At 38.4% G+C, this 22,046-nt stretch overlaps 1 protein-coding gene across 2 annotated transcripts in view; it reads left to right on the forward strand.

Annotated features, from left to right (window-relative positions):
* Positions 1 to 22,046, forward strand: part of Dhx32 (DEAH-box helicase 32 (putative)) — a 64,559-nt gene that overhangs the window by 20,600 nt on the left and 21,913 nt on the right. For both annotated transcript variants that reach the window (XM_023708891.1, XM_004625585.2), the window contains exons 2-4: positions 1,440 to 1,957; positions 11,646 to 11,839; positions 20,383 to 20,755. In XM_023708891.1, the coding sequence (XP_023564659.1) occupies positions 1,676 to 1,957; positions 11,646 to 11,839; positions 20,383 to 20,755 (849 nt within the window). In that variant the 5' untranslated portion in view covers positions 1,440 to 1,675. The remainder of the gene's footprint in view (positions 1 to 1,439; positions 1,958 to 11,645; positions 11,840 to 20,382; positions 20,756 to 22,046) is intronic.

Raw genomic sequence — 22,046 nt, forward strand, 5'->3', positions numbered from 1 at the left:
CTGGCCCTCTCTCTCTCTTTCTGTTTGTTTCTCTCTCTTTTAGCTTATTATGTGTGAGTTTTCCTTAGTGCCCTGAGTGTGATGTTACCTGTCTGTAATCCCTGCATAAAGGCTGAGGTGGGAGGATCACACATTTGAGTCCTCTACCTTTCACAATACTAAAAAAGCTGTGTGTCTAATGCCTGCCTAGTTTATTAACGTAAGCCCTAGAAGACACTCCACACATGCTTCGGGAGTAACTCGAAGTTTCCCTGGAGACTCCAGAGAGCTGTTTCCTTCCTTCCTCACCCATTAGTGGCTAGCGCTTGAGCCCACTCTTCCCGACCATCCAGAGCACTGTAATAGTGAAGGTGAATTAAGTGCTGTGACATCATGAACTGACTTCCTCCCTCCCCTCTTTTTTCTCTCTTTCCCTTCCTTCCACCCCCACTTCCTCTCTTTTCCTGCCTTCCATTCTTCCTCCTCTCTTTACTAAGAGTTCAATCCTGGTAGCCACATCCCCCAGTGCCTTTTAGTTTTTGCCACAGGATCTGCCTGAATTGCCCAGGCTGGCCTTAAATTTGTGATCTTCTTGCTCAGCCGCCTGAGTAGCTGGAATTGCAGGCGTGGGCCACTACACACAGCACAGTTTGTTCTGTTCACCTCAGCTTTTGTTGGACTTCCACATGGTTAGTGAGTGAGGGGCTTTTTCCATTGATACTGATTAAACATTTTTCCTTTTTAATCACTAGTGATTGAAGGAGGAAAGAGCACTTATCTGACATGTGGGTAATAAGATACAGTTGTAAATCTTACCCTTTCTTAAGTAATTTCTCATTTTTATTTTAATTAAAAGCTGTCTTTATTAGCTCTTGGATCTGACATGTTGGGTACAGCATACAGGAATCTCAAGGAACATGGTAGAGATTCCTTATTAGCAAAAGGTAGGCATAACCTTAGAAAGAAATGATAAATTCACTTACCTCACTTCCTAAAATGTCAGAAACAAAAGTAAAATGGAAAATTTTAAAAATCCTTTTAAATCTACCATATTTCTGAATAACAAGAGGCTTTCTGGTAGCCAATGTTAGGGGAAATTTATCAGCCCTTCAGTTTTCCCTTTTATAAATCCAAGCATCTCTTTTGTAGTGGGATTAAGTGATCACGTGACTGACTAGTCTCACAATTGCAGTGACCCTCCCCCTCCCCCCACTTTCCATTCACAGTGAACAGGATGCAGAGGCCTGTGATAGAGGTCAGGCAGAGAGCACCCAGGAAAAAGTTGTAGCAAACTAACCTACTAGAGCCAACCTAAATTATATCTGGTCATTTAAACAAACAACAAAAATGACAGTAGCCAGTTAAGAGGAAAAAATATCATGCTTTTGTTTTGAAAGCCTGTACTTTAAAATTTGTACGTGTACCTGACTTTTATATTCTTTTCCCTGTTTTTGTTTTAGCATGGGTCATTGGCAGTCATCTAATGTGTGAAGAGTGCTGAAGTGAGCCAGCAGAGTGGGTAGCACAGCATTGAGGAACAGAGGCGGGATTGAGGCCTTCAGCCTGCCAGAATCTTCAACTGGGCCTTAGAGGTTGGGACACTGAATATAGCCTTCCAAACCTTGTCTGCAATGGGTTATTGACAGGACAGACTTGATTGTGAAATGTCAGCTGCCTAACCTCACTGTTGGATAAGATGGAAGAAGAAGAATTGGAATGTCCAAACTCTTCCTCTGAAAAACGCTATTTTCCTGAATCCCTTGATTCCAGCGATGGTGATGCGGAAGGGGTGCTGACCTGTGAGGATTTGGAACTGAACCCTTTTGATGGATTGCCATATTCGTCACGTTATTATAAACTTCTGAAAGAAAGAGAAGATCTTCCAGTATGGAAGGAGAAATACTCCTTTATGGAGAATCTACTGCAAAATCAAATAGTGATTGTTTCAGGAGATGCTAAATGTGGCAAGAGTTCTCAGGTGAGTAATAACTATAAAAATCATTTACTTTGTGCATAGTATTTTCTTATTACTTAAAGAAGTTCATGCCACAGTATGCTTGTCTTGTATAACAACAGTATCTAAAGCAAAACAAAACAAAAAAGACATTACCAATCCAGATGCAAAAATCAGGTCACTTATTTTATTAATGTTCTCAATAGTTGAATAACAGTTAAGACTTACATGGAAATTAATTATGTTTAGTATACTACTGAACTACCCTAAAATAATCTGTTTAAATTATCTCATTTTGCATATTATATTTTTTAAAATGTGGTAGATGTTATTTGGGAATTAACTGCTATAGTTATATGTCCAATGTTCTGGTAGTCAAAATGTACAGAAAGGCTTGTTGGTGAAAGTAGGTAAACTCTAAAATTTAAACGTACAGGAAATTCTTATTTTACTGACAGGTAGAAAAAAACTAAGTGGCCAAATATGATCTAGGTCTGGGCTACATTATGAGAGAATGCATCAGGGTTGTTCAAAGATAAGCTTAATAATGTGAAAATTTTAGGATTTATTTGTAACTATTGATGGCCCATGCCTATAATCCCAGAATTCTTGCAGAGCTGATGCAGGAGCAGTGCAAGTTCCACCTCAGCCTGGGCAATTTAGGGATTTAGTGAGACTCTGTCTCAAAACAAATAATGAAAATAGACTGGTATATACAAAGGCCCTGGGTTCAGTCTCCACTGGTGGGGAAAAAAATAGGATTTATAAATCAGACGGCACCCAGAACCAGGAGAGTGAGTCCTGCTGAACCATTTGCAGGCCTCAGGCTTTTACAGGCAGATTTGGAAGTGAGACACAGTATCTGCACTTGATCAGAGCAGAAAGTCTTCAGTTAGAGGAGAGCTGGTCATTTCTAATTGGGAGTCTCCAGTTTCCTTACACTGGTTCTACTAGGCTCTGATTTGCCTGTGTAGGAACTTAAAGCACTGGCGCTTCCCCAGTCTAATGACTACCAATTTTTGGATTTTTTTTTTTTCCGGAAAGAGTATATAGGAGAGAAAAAATAATATTCTCTTGTCCTTTATGGTTCTTAACTGAGGCTCTCTATAGCAAAAGATGGATTACCAGGAGAAAAACAGACAGGTGTTCATTAATATGTGTACCACATGCATACGTGAGAGATCCGGAGAGCTAAGTAAATCTTTAGATCTAGAAGAAAGCATTTAAACTTCAGGTTTACATACCATCATTCTCTGAAACAACATAAAGACTATCATAAGGAACCCTCAGTTGGAATGAGATGTCCAGGAAGAACACCTTCCACAGAGGTACGATCTGTTAAGGAGACTTAAGTCACCTTCTCCATTGCGTCATCTCCCTCTTCTAAGGCAGAGAGGGGGACACCTCACAAATGGAGATATCCTACATAGATGTCAATTCCCTTTATGTCTTTTTCTTGCTACTCATGTGTCTACATTTCTCAAAAGAATAAATATGTTACAGAGGCCTATTTTGGGTGTGGAGTATTCTAGCCTCCTATAGTTATATTTTGGGATGGTGTGTCCTTAGGCCCAAAATTAAGATAGTCAATGAATACTTACTACCCAATTTGTTATTGCATTTCAGCTTCAGATTTTGGTTCACATGAGATCTGTGTTTTACTCTTAACTTGTAGGTTCTTATCATATATGAAGTAGAATAGACCATAGAGATAGTCTGATAGAGCCCAGTCATTTTTTGTATGATAGAACTGTGACCCTGAGGGATTTTCTGATTTGTCTATTTCATGTCACATTGCTTTCTAAATTGGGATAAAAAGAATGCCTTCTACTGTATTGCTATAGCTGAGTTGTTTGTTACCTCTGCTTCTTACATGTTTTAAATGTAATCTAAAAAATTACTGGCTCTGTTTTTTATTTATTTTGTAATTGCCAGTATCAATAGTTTCTTAGGACTTATTATTTGTTCTGATGAGCTTTTGTTATACTGACTGATCGCAGCTTACCACAAGAAGCTAATGATAAGGGCTAAATGAATAATTTTCTTGGGTTTTGTGGACAAATGACAGAAGTTTTGAAAATTAAGTTTTTATTTTGCAGTAATTTCAGACTTACAAAAAAGTTACAGTAATAGTAGAGATTTTCATATATTATTTAACCAGGTTCCTCAAATGTACAAATTTTTTTACCACATTTGATGTATCATTTTTTCTCTTCCTCTTCCCTGTGCCATATATACACACTTATTTTTATTCAAACCTTTTTTTTTTTTTTTTAACGCATTTAGTACAGGGTCTACAGGGTCTAACTACACAGATCCGACTTGTAGTGATTCTGTTTTCAGCCTCCCAGACATGAGGATTATAGGCATGCGGCACTACACCCAATCTCGTTTGGGTGGGGCCAGCACAGCATGCAGGGGATTGAACCCAGCCACTGCACTCTGCCTAAGCAGGCGCTTTAGTCTGCTGAGCTATCAGGCTGGCCCTTATTCAAACCTTTTAACGCATAAGTTGGGGACATGATGCCTTTTGCCTATGAATACTTCATTGAGTACTAAAAAACTGTCTGTAGTTACAACAGAATGGTCAAGATAAGAAATGTAATGCTGACATTGCACTGTTATCTAATTTCTTGCTGTTCACATTTAACCGAAATTTGTACTATATGGCCTTTATTTAAAAAAAAAAAAATTAGTCTAAAATCCAATATCAAGTTACATTGTATTTCATTGTCACTTACAAATAAATAAATAAATAAAACCTCCTTTAATCTGAAATGACTCCAATCTCTCCTTGTTTTCAATGACATGCCTGGCTGTCTCTTATATGATGTCTCTGATGCCAGTTCAGTACTACAGAGTTCATTGTAGCCTTTCTAGTTTCCATATTTATAGTTCCCATCCCTATGGAAAACATGGCTCATATTATTTACGTATCTTTACTTTTTCAATCTTGGAATACTTACAGTTTCACAATTGCTAACCCTTATTAAAAGTTTTTAAAAATTTAACATATACTCTGAGTTTTCTTTTAGAATTTATGGTCTTTAAAAATTATTAGCATGTATTTTGCAACATGTTAACTATAGTTAATAGTTTTTCTTACCATTTTAACTTCTTAATCATTTGAGCAAATCATATCTGTTCTCCATTAAGTGGAAGGCAGTATGTATCTTCAGGGTCAGAGAAATCAAAATTGTACTTAGAAGTTGAGAAAATAGGTCTATTCATTGGTTATTTTCTTAATGCTGGAAATGACTTGGTTATTTATTTATTTATTTTGGCAGAACCGGGGATTGAACTCAGGCCCTTGCGCCTGCCAGGGAAGCGCTTATACCCCTAAGCCATCTCCCCGGCCCCTGACTTGGTTATTAAAAAAAAAAAAAAAAAGAAAAAGAAAGAAAAAGAAAAAAGAATTTTCTGAGACTATTTTCTTGTTCCTCAGAATTTTAAACCTTTCAAAGAAAAGCCTGTCTTTAGAACCAAGCCTTCCAAAGATTCTAAAAATTCCATCTCTCCTCTGCAAATATTATGAAAGCTATTTTGTATCTGCCCTAGGGAAAAAGAGGACAGTTTCTCATCTGTTTAAAAAGGTTTTTCCTATTGCATTTTTGGGACAGGCTTATGAAAGAGCCTGAAAAGAAAGTAAAACATTTTTTTAAATCTGTTTTGCTTATTTCTGCCCTAGCTTTTGCACTGAAGTTTTCCATGAGGGTGGGTCTATGAGGTGAATGAGCATGTAATTCCAAAGATTTCATTTAAGATGTTGGTGCCCAGGGCTGGTGAGATGGCTCAGTGGTCTAAAGCACCTACTCAGAATAAGCTTGGCTAAAGCACAGGGACCACGGTTCAATCCCCCAGCACCACATGCCAGCCAGCCCCCGCCCCCTGGTGGGCTGAGCTGGCCACACACAAATAAATAAATACACACACACACACACACACACACACACATAAATAAATAAATAAAATTTATAAAAAAAAGATGTTGGTGCCCAGCATGGTGACACATTTCTGTAAGCCCAGTACTTTGGAGACTGAGGTGGAAAGTTTGTGATTTCAAGGCCAGCTTGGACTACAGATTGAGACCATGTTTCCAAAAAAGAGGTGAAGGGGAAAAAGGAAAAGCAAAAAGCTTCTTGGCATAGAAGAATGGTGACAACTTTTGTCACACTTATTTGTTTTTGTTTTTGTTTTTGTTTTTTTGTTGGAACCAGGGATTGAACTCAGGCCCTTGCGCTTGCCAGGGAAGTGCTTATTCCACTGAGCCATCTCTGGGCCCCTTATTTATTTGTTTTTAAGACAAAAGATGTAAATGTGTGAATTGTTTTTTCTAAACCATAAGTCAATATTCAGGTTGAATTACAATATTGGCACTTAGTGATAAATAAGTGGATTTTGGGTTGCAGTTTGCGCACTCAATTTAAAAAGGTTCACCATCCCTGGCATACAACGCCTTACCTTATTGACTGCGTAAATTTGCCCAAGTAGATTTCGTGTGTATTGACCCAAAGCCAATATATGTGTGAACTCAGATACCCAGGAATATGTGGTATTTAATTCAGAAGGGGCCCCACTCCTCTGGAAAGTGTTGTGACATATTAGTTCACATTGATAGAACAATGTGGATTGAGAAGTTTAGGAGCATGCTTAGGCAGAGGTGTTTGCAAGGATCTTGTTGAATGGATTTATACATTTGGGTGAATTGGTGATCCTTAGGGTTCCTTTCACCTTGTGAATGCTGTGGCCCTGGTACAGAAATACAAGTGAATAGCAGTTGGGACCTTGACACTAGCTGCAGGATTGGGAATCCTGGGGACACTAAGCAAAAGGAGGCAGAGGAGGAATCTGGCCTCATGGGATAAACTAGTGCTTTAAAGTAAGGCGATGGAGCTTTTGAAAGTAGGATGGATGTGCTTAACAGAACGATAGTACTATGATATCTTATGAAGGCCTTTTTTTCCCCCTCACTTCTTTTAGTCTTATTTAATACTCCCACCATTAAACAAGGTAAAGCAGTCTTTAACAGTAGATAGAAAGGGCAGAAATTTCTACACCAATATCACTCATGTGGATGGCTTTCCTCTAGCTAACTAGCAGCAAATAGACAGAACATGATGTTTGCTGTTGTTGCTCTGTTGGTTCTGAACCAGAGCTGGTTATTTTTTCCAATTTCTGTTATTTATTAGTATATGTTTGCAGAACATAATGATTACATTCTTCCTGGGGAGTTGGTACATGTATATCACATATCTTATCCAGTGATGTTGAATGTTGCTGTCGTATTAACTGAGTATTTGTACTTCTGAGAAGTTTGTAGTCATTTCAGTTGTCTATTTTTTGATTGGGTCTTTTATTTTGGGGAGTCTGATTTTTTTAGACAATGGACTGAGGAAGGGCTGGGGAGATAGCTCGGTGGCCTAAGTGTCTGCCTGACAGTGGACTGAGAAGATGAGGAAAAATTGTTAAGTGAATTTAGAATAAAAATATTTGAAGTATTGATTTCCAGCGCGGAAGTTTCTAGACTATTGCTGGTAAGTAATTTCTAGTATATAAGTTTATGGTTTGTCCATTGTAAAAACTCCTAGGTAAGTTGCTTTGTAAATGAGTTTATTGATTTTTTTTTCATTTGTTAAAAGAGAAATTTCCTGTTTTTCCACCATATTATACAACTTCTGTCATATACTCGGTGCCATTTAAGTCATAAAGTGGGCCAGAATCCAATTTAAGAGCCACAATTAAGTGTCCTCTCAAGAATCCTGTGTTTCTCTGGAGACAGCTAAAGTAATTGGTAGAAAGGCACAACTGTCTACCTTTCCCTAGTTTCCATGGGGCCAACTCATGGAAACTCATGGTTGACCCAGTGTAAAACTTTCTGTTAGGGAACATTTTCCAGAGAGAAACTGCACAGGAGAAGTCAGGCCTTTTTCTAACAGGCAGTTCAGCGGTGAGAAGAGTGACATACTCTTGGGACAGTGAAAAAGCTGCCAGCTGGTTACCCAGAGCAGAATCAGAAGTAGGGCATGGAGAGTTAACACCAGCAATAGGTACAGCACTATGATTGTGTCAAGAATCCAAGATTGGACACATGTCCTCTTAGTGTTCCTTGAAACTATTAAAAGTCAAATGTCCAGCCTTTGCTGAATCTTAACATTTTTAAGCTCATACTTAGGAATCAAACTTCATAAGCTTAGCTTGCTCAGAGTGACTCAGGCATAGTGAAGTGTTAAAATTCTAATGCGTTGGATACATAGTTCTGTGTTTCTTCCTTCTTGATTTGCATCACATGCCATGATTTTGTCCATGAATATTCATTACCAAAAGGGAAAACGTGTCTTATGGAGGCAGATCCACAATTAAGTGTACTTTCAAGAAAAAAAAAAACAAAACCCTGCATTCTCTAATTAGGTGTGATTTCTGCTTGGCTATGAACTTGAACACTGTGTAAACATCCTCACATTTAGCAAACTATATATGGATTCAGTATTCCCCTGGCTGTTTCATCTGACATGGAATACTGTTAACATCTCTGTTTCCCCGTATGGGTTTAAGGAGACAGCTCAGTGGCATAAGCACCTACCTGGCAAGCCCAAGGTCCTGAGAAAGAACTGGGGATGTGGCTCATTGGTCAAGTAGTCCTGGCTTCAATCCCCAACCCATCCCTTCCCCCATATGTAGAATGAGGGAGTTGGCTTACATGATCTCTGGAGATTTCTCTCAGCTCTGAAACGTGGGATTGCCATGACTGCCTCTAGCTCTGACTCCTTTCTCAGTATCTGGCCTGCTCTTCGGTTGATCTCAGGCTGGCTACACTTGATATCCTCCCTTCTTCACTTAATCAGGGGACCTGAGCAGTCCCCCTCTTCCTGATTCTCCCAAACATTATCTCTCTTCCCTCTAACTCCTCACTTCCCTCAAAAAATGTAATGCTGTTCTGTAGCATCATATGTTCATTTTACTCTCTAATTTTCTATTCTTGTTCATTATGCCATTGTCCTAGTATTTTTAACCAGAAGTCAGAATATTTGGGTTTTGTCCTACGCATGATTAACCTGTTAGTAGGTACTGCTTATTCTTCCTTTGCAATAAATGAAGTTCAGTTTCATTTTTTCTCTTCCATGCTTAGTCCTATATCTAAGCTTTTCTGTCCTTTCTTGCAGTGTTTTTCTCTTTTTGAGACCAGGTCTCACTATGTAGTCTAAACTGGCCTGTCACTCATTATGTAGCCCAGGCTGGTCTTCGGCAATTTTCCTGCCTCAGCCTCTGGAGTGCTGGGATTACAGACGTGTGCCATCATGCCCAGTTTCTTACTTCGTTTTCGTTATTCCGATGTCCTCATCATTTACTTATCCATCCAAATGTTTATTATCTCTACTATTTTTCAGGTGATCTTTTAAATACTAGAAACACCGCATATGTGCATCTCAAGGACCTCATGGTCCAGTGGACAAAGATTCGAAAAGCGGTTTTAATTCAGCTTTTCATGTGCATATTCTTTGAGGTCTTGGCTAGGGATCCTAGCTTGTGGAGACTAAGATGAAGGAAATCAGCTTAAACATAAAGATTAGGCGAGAATAAGAAAATTACTTGTTAGGGAATGAGTGAGACAGTTTTATGTGAATCCCCACTTAAGTTGGTGATTATGAAACAATTCAAAATATATAGTATAGGGGCCTGGGAGATGGGTCAGTGGAATAAACGCTTGCCTGGCAAGCACAAGGGCCTGAGTTCAATCCCCCTTTCCGCCAAAAAAAAAAAAAAAATAAAGAAGGAAGTAAAAACAAAATGAAGTAATTGCATTGGTTCTCCCATGACATTGAGCATTACCCAGGATCTGGCTCGGTCGGGTCTGCACTTGACTGGCAAATGTAAGGATCTGAGTTCAATTCCCGAAAAAAAAAAAAAAAAAAAAAGATACATAGTACAGAGCCATGGAACGTTTAAATATTTCTGTGAAATATAAAAAGGTGATTTGTTTATCTAACAAATTTTAAAGAGCACTGAGATATTTGGTGACCAAGACAGATGCTCTCTGTGAGCTCCTAGTCTAATAGGAATGGGGCCCTGCACACCCTGTAGACCCTTCCCTAAAATACAAAAAAAAAGAAAAAAGGAATGGGGGTACCTCTGAGGACTAACAGGCAACCACAGAACATGTTCTACCTGTTGTGGTCAGGAAGTACACTGGGGTCTGATAGCCAGAGGTGTCAGCAGGTATTGTGGAGAAAATACCAGAGAGCTCAAACTTGAGGTATAGTTCTTATCTGTGCAGTCCATTCATTTAATAGGTAAGAAAACTAAAGCTCAGGGAAATTGTGGTTTACGTGGAGCAAATCAGTGGCAAACCAGGCCTGAGACACCTGACTTGAGTCCCTTAGGAACTCTGTTATTGCCTGGCTCTTGCCTTGATTCCAGATTTCCTGAGTGTAGCATCTTAAATTTTCCTTCGTAGAACTAAGTAGGTTTTGAGATATAGTCATCATTTTCAACCAGTTGACAAGGCTGACACCTATCTTGAAAGTAAAGAAGTGCATTTAGACTTAATCCTTGCAAATAGACATACAGCAGTGATTTGCTTGGGAATTACCTATACTTTCAGATTAGTGAAATGCATATTGCTTTGTTAAGTGAAATTCTGAATCACTTGTAAATTTTTCTGTTTTAATTCTAACTTGTGCTCTCTTTAAAAACATAAAATAAAGTAAAAAAAATTAGAGTGAAGATTAGAATCTAAGAACTTTATGATAATTTCAGTAAGTAGCCCAAATGAAGATAAATTAAAATTGTTATAATTTTTTAATACCTTGGATCTCTTTAAAAATACGTTAACCAATTTTCTTATGCATATAACAAAGCATAATTTATCAACTACCTTACATTTGTAGCATACAGTGAATTCAGTACTTTCTACTGTAATAACTCCTGCACAGATGAACATGATAAAAACCAGTCAATCCATAACTTATTTTATTTTATTTTTTGGTACTGAGGATCAAACTCAGGACTTTGAGCTTGCCAGGCAGGCACTTGTACTACAGCATAACATATAAAGGGAATTTTAAAATAAACTGGCTCAAGAACAACCTTGCTTAGGAATTGACTTTATAAATCTAGATAAGTTGGTTCACTATCTCACTGAAAATAAATTACCAGACTGCTATATCTTTTATTGTGCAGTTACCAGGTAAATGTTAAGTAGACTTATCTGGATGCTTGTTATGATTTAAATTTAAATGCAATTGTTTTAATTTTGAGGCACTATTTTCATTTAAATGCTATTTAATATTTGCATTATTTATAGCATAATTGCTGATACCAATGAGAGGCTATACTCATGATGTAGCTTTTTTATTATCTGAAAGAAAATAATAATGTGTAAATATATTAATCTTTTCAAAACAGCATAAGTTACAAACATCTTTTTCTATTTATTTCTTTATTTATATCTGACTTTGCATCTCAGAGTCAGACTTCCACACAGTTCAGTTTCCCTGCTAACACCTATATATTCTTAACTTTATTTCGAGTAATGACAGTGCATAATACAGATTGTTAGGATATTTACTAAATATGACATAATATAATATAGTCCATAAGTAACAGAAAAAGAAATTTATGAACTGAACCCTGCTGTAAGAACTGCCCCTTGGTATTTTTCACTTGTTTGTTTTTCATCGTGGAGCTGATCCTGTGTTGTTTTTCTCCATTCAAGGTCCCTCAGTGGTGTGCTGAATATTGCCTCTCCATCCACTACCAGCATGGCGGTGTGATATGCACACAGGTCCACAAGCAGACTGCAGTCCAGCTCGCCCTGCGGGTAGCAGATGAAATGGATGTTAACATTGGTCATGAAGTTGGCTATATGATCCCTTTTGAAAACTGCTGTACAAGTGAAACAATTCTGAGGTTGGTTTTTGGAGGCTTCAGTTGTCCCCCGTGACTCTTTGCTTGGGTTCTGCAATCCTAAAAGGGGTTGCCTTCTGATGAAAAGCATCTGTGGGGTAATGATAACTGGTGTGTCACATAATAGTTTTTTTCCCACATGGACATCCTCAGAGATCCCTTTTCTAAACTTCATGTATGAATCCCTGTAATTCTTCAGAAAAATTTCAAATTGGTTGGCCCTGAAGATTTTCAATGTTGTCCTGGTAAATAGGTCCACATCATTGCCCGTGTGCAAGCCATATGGACAGGTGTAGTTCTTCATGTTCATGTTCTTCATGTTCTTCCATGTCACCATACTTCTGTGCCTTTATGCCTGCCATTACTTGTGTTTGCTAGGCCTCGTCTGGGCTTGCCCAGTTCCTCTTAATCTCTTGAAGACTCAGTGTAAAAGTTGCCCACACCAGGAAGGATTCCTGGACCCTTCAAAATATGAACTGGAAAAAAAAATTTTTTCATCTTTTACTTTTTTAAAAAAATTTTTTCCATAATTTTATTGAGAAACAAATAGCAATGAGACAGTTTCAAATCAAATTGCTAGGACAGTTCCAATAATACATTGCATACTCTCTTCCTAGTGGTTATTTGCTGTACAAGATGCAGACATGATATCCTATTTAAAAACACCATTAGAACAAATCCCTGTATTCATTAAGAGAATGTAACTATATATCTATCCTAACCATTTTGAATACACAGATACAAAATGGACATTCATCTGTATCCCCTTTTTTTGTTTAGTTTTGTCATTTGAATATTATAGGTGTGTTAACTCAACAAAATATTCTAAAAGAGTCCAGTAGTCCATAATAGTATTGGGTCTTCCGCTTGACTGGCAGTGTCAGAAATTGTTGACCTGAGTCCCCTACAGCTCAACCTAACACTATGGCTTTACTTCTTATACTTCGTTTTTGAAATTTTCTGCTGGTTGGTTAAGACCAAGATAAAGCAAGACCTATGCAACAAAAGTTGTAACTTTTGGATCTGATAAGATCAGTGAAATCCCCTCAGGATTTATCCTGAGATCCTGTACCTCAGATTGTAGATGCTTTGTCAGTGTCAGCCATGTGGATGAGTGAACTAGAAAATTTCTACGGGGCTTCCGTGAGATTTGCCATCAATTTCCATCATGGCTGTTTAGATCGGTATTCTTCCTACTGTGGTTTTCATTTATTTATTTTTTTTATTTTTTTTTTAATTTTTATTTTATTTTATTTATTTTATTTTATTTTTTATTTTATTTTATTTTATTTTATTTTATTTTATTTTATTTTATTTTTTGCTGGTTCAGGCTGCCTTAAGGGCGGCTCTGATGCAGCATGTGGAACTGGGGATTGAACCGTGGTCCCTTGTGCCTGACTGGGTTTGCCAAGCAAGTGCTTTAAACAACTGAGCTAACACACAAGCCCCTGTGCTTTTGATTTAGGTGAGTTCCACAGAGCCTTCTTGGAGTCTACCACAAGTTGCAGTGTATCTTTTTTTGTGTTTTAGCTTCATTTCCTTTGAACCAGGGCTTCCAAGGGCTTGATACAAAGAAGAAAAAAGACAGGAAGTAGAAAAATTTGGAAAGTCACTTTCCTGAGGCAGTGCATATCCAGCAGTATTATAATAAATAGGCAGTACTAGTGTTTGTCCATCTCAAGAAAGTGGTTGAAGCTGCCACAGCCAGAGGTGACCTCCCACAAGCTCAGCTGACCCCGGTGCTGCCTACCCTCCAGGAGCTAAGTAGGTCAGCACATACTGGTCTAAGGATCAGCGTATCTGCATATTTATAACCTATCTGTGTAGAATGCCAGTGTGCTATGGCATAAAATATGGAAAGATTTGTTTCAGAATAATGACACAGGCATGGCTTTCTACACGCTAGCACCCCTATTGCCTTGTTTGATTGTCCCCTGAAGGATGTTCAGTGAACTTGATAATAGAGGAGGGAGTACTGCCCTGCTCCATCTAGCTGCTGCAGATTCCTGTGTGGCTCTCTTGACAGTGTTGAATGTCCGTAGGACTCACTTGGTTTGCGCTAAGCTGCTTTCCCCCAAATGTCTTATTTTCAAAAATAGAAGACATTTGTCTTCGGGCTAGTGACAAACCTCCATAGGGAATCTTTAGACCAAGAGCATTCACTTGAACTTCTTGACAAAAATAATACAGCTTTGTAATATAGCCAGGATGTCCCTGGGTCACTGAGTTAGTACTATATATTCATGTTACCTGTTATGATACAATACAAAGTAATGTAAAAGATCTTCCTGCTTCTTAAGAACTCAACTACTTGAAGACTTAAACAGAACAGAGGTCTCAACTCTGAAAGGAAAAAGGATCCCTAAATTTAGCAGATACACTTTTTTATATTTCTTTTCACTGAATGTGTTGATTGATTATACTCAGGATTAAACCCAGGGCTTTCACATAGAGCTACATTTCAGCCCATTGTTTCTTTCTTTCTTTTTTTAGCAAGTCAGACTCCCAGTGATCCTTTTGTTTTCAGCCTCTGCAGTGCTGGGATTACAGGTGCACCACCACACCCACACTTGGTGGCTGGCTCAGTGTGTCTGGGGGCGGGGCCAATGTGGCATGTTGGGGGGGGATCAAACTCCTGTCCCTGCACTTGCCTAAGCAGACGCTTAGTCCGCTGAGCTATCTCTCCTGCCCCATTGTTTCTTTTTCTACTATTATTTTGAAATAGAGTCTCCCCAGATCACTAAGTTGCCTAGACTAGGTTTGGCTTTGTGATCCTGCTGCTTCAGTCTCTCAGAGTGCTGGAATCACAGGCTTGCACCACAATGCCCAGTTATTTTTTTTGGTTTTCTAAAGTGGCCTTTCAGATCAACCGGGTTTAAATTAAATGATGGATAACTAAGTTCTAAAGCCAGTGTATGTCTTTTTGTATCTTTCATGCCATTTAGACTTTGGAAATCTTTTAGAAAAGGCTCTTGAATATAGTCGTTTTTAAAACTAACAGTTTTAGCTTAATATGGAATCAGATACACATTTGATTGATTGATTGATGGGTTGGTTGGTTGGTTGATTGATTGAAAGCCACAGAGGTAAATAATTGTAGGGAAATATAACAATGTTGTAGAGTAGGTTAGGATAATAAATATTTAAATATCTATGCATTGGACTTGGCCTCGTGGAGTTGTTTTACAATGGGATCCTCAATCCAAGTTTAGTTCTACACCTGATCTTAGCCAAAAGGTTGCAATGTGACGGGCCAAGTTCAATTCTGAAGAGAAGGAGCAGTGAGGCTGCAGTGCACAGGCACCTCTGATGACCGATGGAGACAAGCATCTGCTTCAGCCACTGCAGGGTCTGTTTCTCCGCCACCGCTAGGCTGCCTTATCCCCTCTTTTTATGTCCTCGCTTTATGAGTCTGTTCCTGAAAACTGGACTTTGTTTTCTACCATGACATCTTTGCTGAATCAGTCAACAGACATCTGCTGCATTGTTGTGCAGAGGGTTGACTCTCAGGAAGGAAGTTAAAATGATTGTAAAACCCACTGTGGTTAACAAAAATAGTGCCTTATTTTCCTCCTGAAATTCTGTGCTCTGAAGGAGGCATCTGTGAAATTGGATGATTAATGCATCTGCTCCAAGTAGCATAGTAAGAACTAAATGAGTGGATATATGCAACTGAGGCATAGTGTGTGTAGGTGGTAGTTATTATTATAATTTAATTTGTGATTGTATTTTTATGATTAGGGATGGATTCATTTTCCTGCACAAGTATACAACTGTAATTTTGCATAAACTCAGATTGAATAGCTATTTAAATCAGAGGAAATAAGGTCGGTTATTGATTATTGTAGGTAATATTCTATACTCATTATGAATTTTTTATAACCTTTTAATATCTAGCTTATCAGGCACATTAATAGGCACTTAATAAAGATGTATTTATGTCTCTTGTTGCTTCTTGATAGAATGGGGGGCCTGGCTATACATAACTGTTCAGTTATTTAAGGCTTTTCCTGGCCTTTTTTGAAACAGCAGATACCTCAATTCTGTGTATTTAAAATAGACTATATGAAATGACTACATGTGGTAAGTATTGCTTGCTACATGTTCAGTTGTTTAGCTGAGTTTTTGCTAGAAAAAGAAAGGAACAGATTGAATTTCTTTTTTATTTTTATATTTTAGGGAAGGGTATACAGGGTGTTCAGGGTCTCACTACTAGATCAGACTCGTAGTGATCCATCTGTTTACAGTCTCCCAAGAGCTGGGATTACAGGTGCATGCCACCATGCCCAGTTTAATTACCATCTCAGCATGGCCTGGGGGCGGGACTGGCATGGCAGGCCTGGGGATTGAACCCCCGGCCCCTGCCAGGAGTTGAATTTCTAACATTAAAGAAATAGTGTAGATTGAATTTCTAATGTTGAATTTCTAACATTAAAGAAATAGTGTAGGGGGCCGACCAAATAGCTTAGTGGATTAAAGCACCTGCAAGGAGGTGCAGGGGCTGGAGTTTCAATCCCCAGGCCTGTCGTGCCAGCCCCATGGGCGTGCTGAGATGGCAGTTGAGACAGGGCATGGTGGCATATGCCTGTAATCCCAGCTCTTGGGAGGCTGTAAACACGAGGATCACTTAAGAGTCTGATCTAGTAGTGAGACCCTGAACACCCTGTAGACACTTCCTTAAAATACAAAAAAGAGAGCGAGAGAGAAAAAAAAAGAAAGAAAGAAAAAGAAATAGTGTAGGGGGCCAGCGAGATACTTTGGCACCCTAGCGCCTGCCTGGCAAGCACAATGACATGGGTTTGATCCTCAGTACTGCATGCTGTGCCAACCCTGAGAATCCCAAGTGCGCCATGCCAGCCCAAAAACTGGGCATGGTGGCACACACCTGTAATCCCAGTGCTGGGAAGGCTGAGAGAGGAGGATCACTACAAGTCTGAGCTATGTAGTGAGACTCTGTACCAAATAAATAAATGATTTTTTAAAAAATTAAAAATGAAAAAGCAATAGTGTCTATTACAACAGCTATTTTGAGATGAGACAGTAGTAATATATTATTGTTTATACTTGATAACCTTAGCAAAATATGATTTGAAAGCTAGGTTTGGGGTGCATCATCTCTCTGCTTGCATCTTGCATAACATATACTATAGTAGTAAAGATATTTCTGAAGTTTAAAATACATATGATCAACAATTTGTTACTTCTCATTGATAAAGACACAGATGAGAACATCTATAAAAAAGACAGAGCAAATGCTTTGATCTCATAAAAAAAAAAAAGGGAAGAGCAGGAAACTTACCACCAAAATCAAGGAGGCTGAGGAAGCAATCTCTAATTTGACAGTGATATCAGATGTATTAAAGTTTGATTTGTTTGTTTTTGAGACAGGGCCTCACTATGTAGTTCAGGTTGGCCTTGAACCTACTAGGTAGCCTAGGCTGGATTCAAACTTGCAGTGATTCTCCTGCTTCAGCCTTGCAAGTTCTGGCATTCAGATGTGTACCACAATGCCAAGCAATGTTCAAGTTTAGGTCTTAACTCTATCTTTGGCTTTATGACTGTTGGCAGAATATTTAATCTTTCTGAACTCCAGGTTTCCTCATTTATGAGGTGGCAATACCTACCTCGATGATGTATTCTGATGTTTAAATGAAAAAACTTGGTTAAGCCTAACAGCCTAAGTTGTATGGTAATAACAATAAGCTAGTCTTCTGGATGGTTAACCACCTAAGTTTGCAGACCAAAATTAGAGAAAAAGGAGGGCTGCAAGGAAAGCCAATATTTTGGCCCTAGCCTTCCAAGGTCAGTTAAGACTCAGGACATATGAGAACCTGTACTGTAATGTCATGTAACTCAGTAGTGTCCCAAATTTTCTGATCAAGGAGATTATGGGGCCAAAGAGGAAAGTGATCAATGAAATAGAGTGTGCCTAAGGAGAGTCCCATGGAGAGAAAACAATCTCTCAGGCTTTCACAGAGAGCACACTGGCCAAGCAATGGCCATGACTCATCCACATGGCTGACACTGACAAAGCATCTACAATCTGAGGTACAGGATCTCAGGATAAATCCTGAGGGGATTTCACTGACCTTATCAGACCCAAAAGCTACAACTCCTGTTGCATAGGTCCTGCTTTACCTGTCTCAACCATCCAGCAGAAAGTATAAAAACGAAATATAAGAAGTAAAGCCATGCTGTTATGTTGAGCTGTAGGGGACTCAGGTCAACACTTTCTGACATTGCCAGTCAAGCAGAAGACCCAATACTATTGTGGGCTACTGGACTCTTTTAGAATATTTTGCTGAGTTTACACACCTATAATATTCAAATAACGGAACTTAACAAAAAAAGGGGATACAGATGAATGTCCATTTTGTATCTAAAGTGGTTAGGATAGATATATGGTTACATTCTCTTAATGAATAGTGGGATTTGTTCTAATGATGTTTGTAAATAGTATATCAAATCCGCATCTTGTACAGCAGTTAACCACTAGGAAGAATGTATGCAATGTGTGAATTATTGAAACTGTCCTACCAATTTGATTTGAATCTCTCATTACTATTTGTTTATCAATAAAATTATGGGAAAAAAAAACAACTTCTGTGGATAACCCACTAGTATTGTGGACTGCTGGACTGTGTTGGATTGTTTTGCTCAATTTACGCACCTATAGTATTTAGATGCCAATGTAATACCCATTTCTGACAGGACTAAACAAAAAAAAAATGGGATATAAAAGAAGGACCATTTTGTATCTGTATATGCAGAATAGTTAGGATATTTATACAGCTATTTTCGCTTAATTTAATAAGAAGAAAGATTTGTACTAATAGTGTTTGGACAGAATATCATGTCTGCATCTTGTACTATGGATAACCACTAAGAAGATAACAATGTATAATGTATTAATTATTGAAACTGTCTTAATCAGTTTTGAAACTGTCCTATTGCTACTTGCTTCTCAATAAAATTTAAAAAATAAGTAAAATAAAAAGAACAAGTCATAAAAAAATGAAAAAACTTCCATACATACACACATCAGCACAATGCCTGATAGACATTAGGAACTAAAAAAAGAAAAAAAGTTGAGTTTTTCCCCCCTATTCTTTTCTTTCATCCTTGAACAGCTTTTTTATAGGTCCCTAAGACCACTCACAAGTTCAATAATTTTCCAAGAGGATTCATAGTATTCAAAATATACTAAACAGCTACGATTTACTGCAGTAAAAGGATACAAAGCAAGACCTGCAAAGGGAAATAGTAGATAGGGTAAAGTTCAGAGGAAAACAGGCACAAGCTGCCGTAAGTACTCTTCTAGTGGAGTCACACAGAATTTGTTAAATTTCCCCGCCAGTGAGTTTGACAATGTATGTGAAATGATGTCCTTACAGGACAACTCTCACTAGAGTCTCAGTACCTTGGTTTTGACTGGGGGCTGGTAACATAAGCACCCTGTCTCTGCCTAGAGCCTTCCAAATTTCCAGATAGCAAAACGTGCATGCTCAACATAAACCATGTTGTTTGCACAGTCCAGTTACTATGAGTCAGTCTACCAGTTCAGGAAAGGAAGAGTGAGATCCTCAAATCTGAGTTTCCAAATACCAATCAAGGCCAACCTTGCAATTAGGCCTTTGTAAGGATTAGATTTAGAGCTGCCATATGTAAGGATAAAGAATAGAAAGATACTTGCATGGTGCTAAATGACTATGGTGATAGGTGGGAATTTTTATTATCTTTTTATTTTTAAAGACAGTACAAATTAGAATTAAAACAAAAAATTACAAGTGTTACAGAATTTCACTTAACAAAGTAATATGAATTTCACAGTCTTCATTGTAACACATAGTGTTATCATCCAACCAGTTATAAATATTACGAGGCTATTTTATTAATAATGATCCCCCAAACTGGAAAAATCCCTTATGATCATTACAATATTAATCCTTTCCCATTTTAGACATGTTTACCAAGTTGCATACTGCCCTCAAGTCGATGGTAACTTTTTAGATTCTTCCTTTTGGTCATTACTTGGGTGATGTCTCACACTTACTGATGTGGATATTTTGGTGATATGGCCTCCCACCATGCAGTACAGGTGCTAAAGTCCTTGCAGTAGGTAGTTGGCCTATGAGCCCGGACCAAGGTTCCAGACCTGGGTCCTTTCCTCAGGAAGTGTGTGCTGTTATTCAGTTCTTCCACTGACAAAGGAGAGGGAAAACTACTCACTTGGCAAGGATGTTTTATGGTAGTAATTTTGTTTATGAAGTTCAGACAAATAGTAAAGGTGGCTCTTGTTATGTAGTAAGGATTTAGACAGAGATCTTTAACCAGGGGTTCTGCAGTGATTCTATGAGTCCATGAACATGTACAAATTAGGTATGAATTTTGTTTGTATTTTTCTGTGCTATAGATCTGTAGATTCTATCAGTTTAAAAGAATTTTGGCCTTGAAGCTTTCAAATCACTGAGAAAGGTATTTTTGTTATTAGGAAGTTCTATGCATGATTTGTTCATAAGAATAACTTTAATATTTCTTCTTTATAGGTACTGTACTGATGATATGTTGCAAAGAGAAATGATGTCCAATCCTTTTTTGGGTAGCTACGGGGTCATCATCTTAGATGATATTCACGAAAGAAGCATTGCAACAGATGTGTTACTTGGACTTCTTAAAGATGTTTTACTGGCAAGACCAGAACTGAAGCTCATAATTAACTCTTCACCTCTTCTCATCAGCAAACTCAGTTCTTATTATGGAAACGTGCCTCTCATAGAAGTGAAAAATAAACACCCTGTGGAGGTTGTGTACCTTAGTGAGGCTCAAAAGGATTCTTTTGAGTCTATTTTACGCCTTATCTTTGAAATTCACCATTCTGGTGAGAAGGGTGACATTGTAGTCTTTCTGGCCTGTGAACAAGTAAGTGATATTCTGACCTAACAGACTATGTTGTAAGGTGTTCATTTGGAGAGCTTTTAATAACTAACAGAAGTTTCTGTTAGCTAATTAACTATTTAAATATTTGGCTTCCTCACACCTCATGTTTTTACACTTAAAAAGCATATATAGGGTAAATAAAATCTGCACTACAAAGAGAACATGGAATGTTGGTAAAATCACATGCTATTCTGGGCTCAGATGGGGCAGAATCTCAAAGAGTGTGCAAAAGTGATCTCCAGGACTAGCTCTCTGTCCTGGCAGGCTGGATTGCAGCCACCCTGGCACACAGCTGCTGGATCCGTGTCCTGTTGTGCACTGTCACATCTCCCCTCAGTGACACATGGGACTTACATTATGACTTAAATTTCCTAAAACACCCCTACAGTCAGTAGGGTAGGGGGCAGAAACGTATAATTTACAGCATTTCCTAGAAGCTCATGTCCCTAAACTGGGCTTCTTTTTAAAAGGTAAGTGAGAAGAGTATCTTAACTTGTATTTCTTACAAATGTCTCTTTTAAGAAATGCTTTCAATTGTACACTTAAGCTTCTTTCCACTCTGTTGGTGCTTTTATATAGTCAAGGTGTCTTTTGGTTTTGGGGGGGGGGGATTTTTGTTCAGTTTTTTTGTTGTGTTTTGGTTTTTGGTTCTTTGAGATGGAGTTTTACTATATACATAGTTTAGGCTGGCCTTTTACTTATTATGCAGTCCAGGCTGGCCTCATACTTGAGGCCGTCCTCCTGCCTCAGCTCCCTGAGTGCCACGATTACTGGCCTGCACCACTACTCCTGAAATCAAGGTACCTTCTGGAGTGTCTTTTTTTATCCCAGCTACACTGATCCTACCTCTTTCTGTGGGCAGAATCAAGCCTCCAGGTCACAAAAATGATACTTCTCAGAGATGAATTGCCTGGTCTTTTTCCTTTCCCATCTTCTCGCAGAGGAAAAGGACTCATTTTTAGATCATGACCCAGATATGTAATGGTAATAGTGATTCAGAAGGAACCGGCAAAGAAATCACTTGGTACGGGCCGCTGGCTGACTGGGAATGAGTGGCTCGCTGCCTGTAGGCTTTGCTTATATGTGCATTTGCGTCAGCAGCAGCTCAGTGTCTGCTGCGCTCTGCTTCTCCTCGGAGCGTAAGGAAGACGGAGCCTCCTGAGAACCTTAGGCCCTTTTCTTACCACTGCATCTATTTTCTTAAAGAACATTATTTAGAATTTCAAGCATATGTATGCGATAGCACATTTATCAATTGTTTTGAAAAGAAATG

The sequence above is a fragment of the Octodon degus genome, unplaced genomic scaffold, assembly GCF_000260255.1.
Source record: "Octodon degus isolate 3935 unplaced genomic scaffold, OctDeg1.0 scaffold00010, whole genome shotgun sequence".
Taxonomy (NCBI): Eukaryota; Metazoa; Chordata; class Mammalia; order Rodentia; family Octodontidae; genus Octodon; species Octodon degus.